The sequence below is a fragment of the Dendrobium catenatum genome, unplaced genomic scaffold (assembly GCF_001605985.2).
Source record: "Dendrobium catenatum unplaced genomic scaffold, ASM160598v2 fragScaff_scaffold_1101, whole genome shotgun sequence".
NCBI lineage: Eukaryota > Viridiplantae > Streptophyta > Magnoliopsida > Asparagales > Orchidaceae > Dendrobium > Dendrobium catenatum.
In genome coordinates, this window is record NW_021319563.1 from 148,549 (window position 1) to 158,069 (window position 9,521).

Genomic DNA, 9,521 nt, shown 5'->3' on the forward strand with positions numbered 1-9,521 from the left:
ACTTTCTCTTTAATCAATGCAAAATTGCAAATTTCAAGGAACCCAAAAACTTTGGACGCTTTCTCATTTTTGCCCTCTTCCTTCTCTCTCTTGTGTGCTTTAGTGTGAGAAACTCTGCGATGGGTAGGGGGGACGCCCTCGGGCTCCTCCCTCTCAGGGGGTGGTGCGTGGCTCTGTGGTGTTGGATCCGGATGGGGATGTCCCTTCGGCTCTGGTCTCCGTTCAGGCTATGGCTTCTCGCCCTGGTGTGGTGGTGCGTTCGGGTACTGCCCCACCTTCTGATGGTTTGTCTGTCCTTCCCAGTGGCTCGTGGTTGCCTCCTATGGCTTCTGCCCATTCGGCTACCTCTCGAGGGGATTTCCTTTCTAGCCCTTCCGCTACTTACCGGCCTGCCCCCTCTGGGGCTGATGGCTCTACTTCCGCCTCTCCTTTGGCTGCTAACCTGGTCTCTGGGTGGGTGCCCCCCCTCCGATCCGGTTTTCCTGCATTGAATCCCCTGATTTGTTCATGCTTTCTAACGGAGTGGTTTCACTGGACATCCTTTCGGCTCAGGCTCGTGTAAACCACTTTGAATCTTCTTTGATTGGTTGCTTGCTTGGAAGGAGAGTTCCATTTGCGGTTGTTCATTCTGAACTATACCGTCAGTGGAAAATGGCTAGCCTCACTGACGTTTCGCCACTTTGGCAAGATTGCTTCCTCTGTAAGTTTCACACCAAATCTGCTCGCAATTCTGTCCTTCTCGGTGGACCGTGGTTTGTAGCTGGCCATATCATTGGCATTCAACAGTGATCTCCTGCGTTTAACCTGGCTTCGTCTCGTAATTTCTCATCTCTGGTGTGGCTTCGTTTCCCACAGTTTCCGCTGGAATACTGGGACGAGGTATATTTAGCGCGCATGGCGTCGGTGGTGGGAGAACCGTTATTTCTGGACGGCCAAACGAGGGACCTCCAACGTTGTTCTTATACGAGGGTCTGTGTTCGAATCCAGCTTGACCGTCGGCTTCCGACGGGCGTGTGGGCTGTGGGTCTGAATGGCTGTTTTTTTCAACCAATACACTACGAGGGTATCCCCCTTATTTACCAGAGCTGCGGCGGTATCGGCCATCGGATTGCTGATTGCTCTTCTGTTGGCCGGGATTCTTTGAATACTCAGGCCATTGCTACTTCGACTCTTCCCCATGCAGCAAAGCCCTCTGCTCTTGCTGGTCTTGATTCAGGCATGTCTCCTATCCCTACGGCCCCCGATGCGGCTCTCCCTTCGGCTGGGCAGGCTCCCAGCTGTTCTTCTACTACTGTGCCCCCTCTATCTGCCACACCGGAATCTCCATTGGATATCGTCTGGACTGTGGTTCATCGTAGGAGGAATCGCTCTCGGCGTTCGGATGTGACGGCCCGGGCCAAGTCACATGTGCCCCCTATACTGCCTCGTCCCGTCCCTGCTGCTGCCGCGATCTGTACCCCTGCGCCTCCCTCTCCCTGCCCGCCCCCTGGGGACTGCTCTGAACCCTCTGCGCCTATCCCTGCGTCGGACGCGACCTCACCTCCCCCTAGAGGGAGTGATGTCATGATTGAAGATCTCCAATCTGCACCCCTTCCCCCTCCGAGTTGTGTTTTGGTGGGACCCTTAGAGGCTTCCCCTATCCATCCTCCCCCTCCTGCTGCGGATCTCTCTCCTGTTCCTCTTACTCAAGTGGATTCTGGGGTCCGAGCTGTCCTTTCCTCCCCATGGGCCCTTTTCGCCTCTTTCTCAGGGGGGCCAAGCACCTAAGCGGAAAAGGGCGCATGGTTCCCATTCCCGTCATTCTCCCTAATCTCCTCTGCCGCCACCCCCCTAGCTTCTGCCTCTTCTGACTCTATCCTTTCCCCCTCCCTCTCTCCGCCTTTGATCTCGGCTACATCCCTCTCTGTTTCTCCCAGCGGCGGGGTCGCGTCCCCTGTGGTGGAACCATGACCTCTGTCCTTTGTTGGAATTGCCGGGGTGCCCGCAAGAAGGAGGCGGGGAATTATCTTCGCCAGCTTATTAGCGAATTTCATTTGAGTTTTATTGCCCTGTTGGAAACTAAGGTTATTTCTATGTCTCATAAAGATATTGACAAGATTGCAGGGTGTGCGTGGGATTTTCACCTTCAACCCTCTGACGGCAAATCTGGTGGAATCCTGCTTATTTGGAAATGGGCTTGTGTTTCCTTTGAACCTATCCTGTCTTCAAAATAGTGTGTGGCTGGCCGGGTGCAATTCTCTGATCTCCCCTGCTGGAATATTGCCGTGGTGTATGCTGATAAGGATTTGCACGTCCATAGGTCTCTTTGGGAAGGGATCAATTCCTATCGGGATGCTGAGCTCCCTCTTATTGCCATTGGGGACTTTAACTGCATCCTCTCCCAAGACGATAAAAAGGGGGGGCGCCCTTTTAGACCGTCCACTGACTCTATGGATATGGAGGAATTTATGCGTTCTAATGACTTGGTTGACCCTGGCTTTTTGGGGCCCAAGTTTACTTGGAGTAATAACAAGGATGGTACCAGTAAGATTTGGGCTCGCCTTGATAGATGTCTTGTCTCCTCCTCCCTTCTGGATGAGCATCAGGAGCTGGAGGTTCGCCACCTGTTGCGGTTGGCATCTGATCACTGTCCTCTTCTTTGCTCCCTTGCTCCGCTTACTCGCTTGCAGCGCGCGGAATGGATTTGATTTGAGGATATGTGGCTCTCCTATCCTGCTGCGGGGTGTATCGTCACTAAATGTTGGAACTGGGTTCCATCTGGAGGCCCAGCTGAGGCGCTCCAGGCTAAAAGTCGTCGCGCTCTTCGGCAACTTTTTTTTTGGAGCCGAAATAAAATCCAAGGGCTCCATCAGCTTCAACACTCTCTCGAGCTGGACATTGGGGCTCTCCAATCGGCTGATTGTTCGCCGGATGGACTCTCTCCTGAGCAAGAGGTGGACCTGCTTCGTAAAGTTAGAGAGCTCAATTGTACACTTGCGCGTTTAACCTCGTGGTGGCAACATCGCGCCAAGGTTTGGTGGTTGGAGGAAGGCGATGCCAATACCCATTATTTTCACTCTGTTGCTTCCTCCCGCCGTCGGGGGAATCGTATTCCTGAGATGACTGATGAGGAGGGCACTGTCTCGGAGGACAGCTCGGCTATCCTTGCCATCCTCACCCGTTTCTTTTCCCGTAAGTGGCAGGCGGCACCTATCTCTGTGGATGGGTGGCCTTGTCTTCATGATAAAGTGGAGGCCCTCCGGAGAGTGTCTACTCTTCTGGCTGCTGATATTTCTGAGGAGGAAATTCGTGTTGCCACTTTCAGTATGGGCCGAAACCGCTCCCCGGGGTCGGACGGGATCACGGCTTCTTTCTACAAAGCGTTTTGGCCCATTATTGGTCAGCATGTGGTTGATGCTTGTTTGGACTTTTTCAAGACCGGGGTCATGCACGCTGACTGGAAAGATACTCTTGTTTTCCTTCTTCCTAAGGTGCCTAATCCTACTGCTCCCAACAAGCTGCGGCCTATCAGTCTCTACCAAACGATCTATAAGGTGGTGGCCAAAACTCTTGTCAATCGACTTAAGAGCATTCTTCCGGATATTATTTCGGAGGAACAAGCAGCCTTTGTTCCTTGTCGGTCCATTTCGGGGCATTATCTGCTTGGGTTGGAGGTTATCAACAAATTTCGAACTTCCACCTCGGTTCCGTGCCTTATGGAACAAGCCTATGATATGGAACAAGCTTATGACCGCATGAGTTGGGACACTCTCAATGCTGTCCTCAGGCTTATGGGCTTCCCACCGCGCTTCGCTAACTGGGTGGTCCGCTGTGTTGAGCTGCCTCGCTTTGCCCTTCTTGTCATTGCACAACGGTCATCCTGGATCTCGGGTGGCTGTGGGTTCTGGCAGGGATGCCCGCTCTCGCCTCACCTTTTTATTCTTTGTTCGAAACTTCTCTCGTTGGCTATGCGGCATCACGCCCCCCACCTTGGGGTGTCTCTCTGCCCTTCTGGTAGGCCCATTTCCCATCTTCTTTATGCTAACGATGTGCTTTTCTTTTCAGAAGCTTCAATTTCCAACCTCAAGCTTCTCTTGCAAATCCTGCATAAGTACTGTTCGTGGATGGGGCAAAAGCTTAACTCTGAAAAATCTTTAATTCTCTTTGGAAAAAGTACCCCGTATTGGAAGAGGACCAGGCTGCCTAAGATGGCGGGGTTCCAGAGAGTGGACCAGTTTGAATACCTGGGCATCCCTCTCAAAATGTCCAAGGCCACCTTTGCTGACTTTGCCAAAGTTATTCAAAAAGCGTCTGCCAAGACCCTCGCTTGGGGTAATCGGCACCTGTCCCTTGCGGGCAGGACTACTCTTATTAATGCGGCTCTTCTTCACATCTCGATCTATTATACATCCCATTCGGTTATCCCATGTGGTGTGCTTAATACGATCAAGAAACTGGCCCACAGTTTTCTTTGGGACAAAAGCCCGGATGCTCGGGGGTTACACTATCTGGCCTGGGATGAGCTGTGCAAGCCTAAGTGTTCAGAGGGTTTCCATTTTCATGCGGCCGGGAATTGGACTGGTCCTCTCCGAGCCCGGCTAGCGTGGAGCTTCATCAACGATCCCGACACTCTTCTTAATTGAAGCCTCCGTGAGAAGTATGGCCCCTCTCCGTGGGATGCTACTCCTGCGCGGACCGATTCGCCGGCGTGGAAATTTATTTGTGATGGGACTCATACTCTTCAACGCTGTATCTGCTGGCGTGTTGGGCCTGGTACCGATATCAACCTCTTCCTCCATGCTTGGATTGAGGATCGGCCTCTCCATTTATGGCGACGTACTTCAGTACGGACCTACCTGAGGATGCTACTGTCAGTTTTTTGCTCACTGAGGATGGCGAGTGGGACGCCGTACTGGTGTTTCAGTTCTTTGGTCGGGATTTAGCTCTTCGAATTCTGGCTCTCCCTATTCTCCCTCCTACTATTCCTGACTCGGCTGAGCTTATTCGTCGCCCACTGGGACAAACGATCACGTCCATGGCCTATGCTCAACTTTTCCCGGCAGAGCCGGATCCGGTTATGACCATGTACCGCTTCCGTCTTCATCCTCGGGAGAAGCTTTTCTGGTGGCGCATATACAAAAATATCCTTCCCACTAATGACTGGCTGCGTTCCTGGAGGATTCCGGCGGACCCTCTGTGCCCGTGGGGCTTTGACATGGTGGAAGACTTAGCTGGGTCTCCTCTTAAGGCTTGTGGTTGGCCTTTCCAGCATTGGGACAGCAATACTGTGGAGCTGGAGGCCATCCAGCACATTCACTTAGCTTTAGAAGATTGGATGTTTGACTGTGCTGGCCTTATTATTGAAGGTGATAACAGTGGTGTTATTCGTCTTCTGCATGATTTCCAGAATCGCAGCAGATGGCACGGTCATTGGGAGCTGGGCGATTCTCTCAACTGGCTACGTCTTTTTCACCGGGTTACCTTTTTGCATATCCCGAGGGAATACAACCGTGCTGCCCATTTCTATGCGGCTTTGGCAACCGCTACTTCTTTCTCTTGGAACTTCAATTCTGATAAAAGCTCTGTTCCTGTCGAGCTTTTGGTTATTTTAGATGAGGACGTTGGGCCTCCTGTAATATTTTAATACTTTTTCTTGTGTAATACAAGTTATTTTCAAGGAACCCAAAAACTTTGGGAAGGTTCTTCATTTCTTACCACTCCATTCTCTCACTAGAGTGTTTCATAGAGAGAGGCTCTGGGCATGGCAGCGGGAGACAGGCGGTCTCCTCCCCGCTCCAGCGGGGGTGGCGGTGGTGAAGGTTCAGGTGGTGGTGATCGGGATAGGCGGCGGTCGGGCATTGGCTCTGGCGGCGGCGGCAAGAGATATGTGGAGGTGCGGTCTCCGTCCAAGGGAGGCTCGGGCGGATCATAAGGGTTTGGAGGTTAACTCACCGGCTGTGGCGGGGGGTGGGAAGCACTCGAGCAAGGGTGTTGGCAAGCCTACGGGCCATGGGGGAGTAGCTGCGACACGCGGGGGAAAGGCCGCCGAGGATGCTGCTGCTGGGCATGGAGTGGCACGGCAAGATATGGACATCTCCAGGCGAGAGGAGCAAAATGGAAGCGGGAGCGCTGCTGGGTTCGAAGGGGTGCTTAACCCTGGGCGGAATGGCGTCGGGGTGCAGGCGCAGGATGCGCGGGTGGCGGTGGATGCTATGCAGACGAAGGATTTGCAGAGCTCGTCAAATGCCATTTTTGAGGATGCAGCTATGGAATTCGAGTTGGCGCTGGAGCGCATCTCGGCTGCTGCGAATGCTGAGGCTGCTACGGCAGCTAGGAAGGCTGCGGCTCTCTCGGCGCATGTGGCGCGGGGGGCTGAGGTTGTCAATGAGGCGGTGGACATGGACTCTATGGAGGCGGGGGCCGGGAGTGGCCCGTGTAGTGAATGGAAGCTAGGCGTGAATCTCCCTTGTTCGGATGGGCAAGATTGCACGGCTACTGCTCCACGCCAACTAGGTGTTTGTGATAATGCCGCTACTGGGCAACGTGAGGGGATCTTTGGCGGGCTGACTGTCGCTCGCCCGCAAGTGAACCAAGGCAATGTTTGGAAGCAGCCTGAACACTTCAAGGTTACCGAAAGGGTCAAGAGGGGACAGTTTTCTGCGGATGGTGTCTCGGTTGATCTCCAATTGGATGTGGTGGAGTGTAGTATCCATCTCCTGGAAAATGCCGTTGTAGGCAAGATCCTTGGGCGGCGACTGCCGTTTTTTGTGTTGGAAGGAGAGGTGCGTAGACAATGGGGTCGGTTCGGCGAATTCCAATTGTCTACCATTAGCGTGGATTGCTTTGCTTGTAGCTTTGCCTCCGCTGAGGCTAGAGATGCCATTCTTTGTGGGGGACCGTGGTTTTTCAGCGGTAACATTGTTGGGCTTGACCGGTGGACACCGGATTTCTCCCCTAGCTCCTTGGAGGGGCTCACTTCTCCGATTTGGATTCGGCTACCTCAACTACCACTCCAATATTGGGACCAACATACTCTTATCTGCATTGCCTCCATGATCGGGGAGCCGTTGTTGATTGATGCTCAAACTGGCAATGTTGGACGGCGGGAATATGCCCGGATTTGTGTCAAACTTGATCTTGCTAGGAAACCCCAATCGAGAATTTGGATTAAAATTGGAAGGGCCGGTTTTACCAACATGTGGAATATGAGGGGCTGGGACTCTCGTGCTTTGAATGTGGCCGAGTGGGGCACCGGAAGGAATGTTGCCCATCGCGGACAATGGTTGGGTCTGCTGCTCATGGAGGAGCTAAATTGAGCACTACGCCTGGCAAAGCTCCGGCTGTTGATGCGGGTTCGATTGCTAGTTCCAGCAATTCAATGCCAGTGATGGGTGGTTCTCCGGCTGTTGGGGTAGTTACACCGTTCCCCAGCAATACCCCGTCCAGCATAGGGAAATTCTCGGTCTCGACGACTCCTGGCGATGCTGGGCAGTCTTCTTCGAGGTTGCCGGACATTGGTGCTAACCCTCCGGATGTACCTGCTACTATGGAGGATGATAACCTTTACGTGCCGTGGAATGTTGTTCCACTGAGAAAGGGTAGAAAATCGTTGAAGAAGAAACAAGTGGAAGTGAAGCTGCCTCTGGGCGAGAACACTCCTAGGAAAATTGACTTGGCCAAGGTCAAAGAACCAAAGGTGCGTAGAATGAAGGAAAATTTTTGCCCAAGTCGTGGGGAGAAGAAACCTGGCCTTACGGAGCCTCTTTTGTTCTCGGCAGGCATAAGATCGGTGGAGTCTAGGCCGGCGAGACCAAAGCTTGGGGCCTCCAAAGCCCATTTTGACAAAGAATTGAAGGCGTTGGGGCCGATTGAGGAAGCCCCAAGGAAGCACAGGAAGGATGGCAACTCACTCTCAAGCGGCGGGGATGCTTCCCCTATGGTTGATTAATGTCTACAATGATGTTTTGGAATTGCAGGGGGGCTCGGAAGAAGCATACGAGCAACTACCTGCGTCACCTGGTGGGTGACAATGAGGTACGCTTTGTTGGTTTAATGGAAACCAAAATTGAAACTCTGGACAGAGGTGATGCGGACAAGCTTATTGGTCCTGGGTGGAATTTCTTCCACCAACCGGCCCGGGGCAAGTCTGGAGGTATTCTGCTGCTATGGCGGAAAGATGTTATACAGTTTGATGTTTTGGAGTCATTGGATCAAGTGGTTGTTGGCCAGCTTACCCTTCCCAATGGGCCAAAGTGGATCACGGCGGTGATCTACGCTAGTAAGGACTACCATCACCGTAGACTGATATGGGAGACTATTGCTAGGCATAGCAAGGCGGACGTTCCACTGCTTGTTGGCGGGGACTTCAATTGTTGTCTTAACCAAGATGACAAAAAGGGGGGCAAGCGTTTTAGCTTTTCGACGGGTGCTCAGGAGATGGCTGACTTCATGCTTAATCTGGACCTTCATGATCTTGGGTTTGTGGGCCCCAAGTATACGTGGTCCAACAACAAGGATGGTGCTAGCCGTATCAAGGTTTGGCTGGACAGTGTATGCTGAATTCTGAGGGGCTTAAGATTGCCCCCTTTGCTACGGTGCGACATATGGGCCGAGTGGCTTCGGACCACTCACCGCTCCTTCTCACCCTCTTGCCTTCGGAGCTGTGCAGACCTGAAAAATGGATCCGATTTGAGGATGTTTGGACCACTTACCCGGCTTCCTGGCAGGTGGTTTGGAAGAATTGGTCTCGGACGGACTATGGGTCTCCTGCGGAGGTGCTCGACCGTAAATGCCAACGCATGTTGCGTGCGTTGTACTATTGGAGCCACAATCGGGTGCGTAGCCTGAACGATCTGAAGGTTAGTGCGGAGCGGCGGATCTTGGAATTACAAGCGGCTGATTGCTCGGTTGAGGGCCTTCGTGGTGATCAAGAGAATGAATTGCGCAAGGCTGTGGGCGAGCTTAATGACACGTTGTCCCGGCTCACGGTCTGATGGAGGCAGCGGGCTAAGGTGCGGTGGAATGAGGAGGGTGATGCCAACTTGCATTTTTTCCATGTTGTGGCCACCGGTCGTCGGCAGGAGAACCTTATTCTCCACAACCAACTTGCGGATGGGGGGCTGGTGTACGACCCGAATAGTATCCAAGAGGTATTTTTGGATTTTTTTCGAGCCAAGTGGAAGGATCGGGCTGCCATTCTGCTTGGGTGGCCGGCATTTGGTGAAGCGGACAGACTCCAGGAGCAGTTTCTGGAGCCCCTTGTGGAGGATGTCACGGATGCTGAGATCCATGAGGCGGTGCGTGGCTTGGGCTGTAATCGGGCGCCGGGATGGGATGGCATCTTGGGTTCTTTCTTCAAGTTCTATTGGGATATTGTTCAGCCAGATGTTACTGCGGCGGTTCGTGGCTTCTTTTCTTCGGGGGTCATGCATTGTAGCTGGAAGGAGACTTTGGTTGTCCTTATTCCTAAGGTTGATCAAGCGAACTGCCCGGCCAAGCTTCGGCCCATTAGTTTATGTCAGACCATCTACACGGTGACGGCC

General features: G+C 52.9%; 1 protein-coding gene across 1 annotated transcript; it reads left to right on the forward strand.

Annotated features, from left to right (window-relative positions):
- Window positions 1-894: 894 nt before the first annotated feature.
- LOC110116133 (vegetative cell wall protein gp1-like) lies at window positions 895-1,767 on the forward strand. Its single transcript, XM_020849607.1, has one exon. The coding sequence runs from the start codon at window positions 895-897 to the stop codon at window positions 1,765-1,767; it is 873 nt and encodes a 290-aa protein (XP_020705266.1).
- The last annotated feature ends 7,754 nt before the right edge of the window (window positions 1,768-9,521 follow it).

Coding starts and splice junctions, on each gene's coding strand:
- LOC110116133 (XM_020849607.1), top strand. CDS start 895: ATGGCGTCGGTGGTGGGAGAACCGTTATTTCTGGACGGCCAAACGAGG.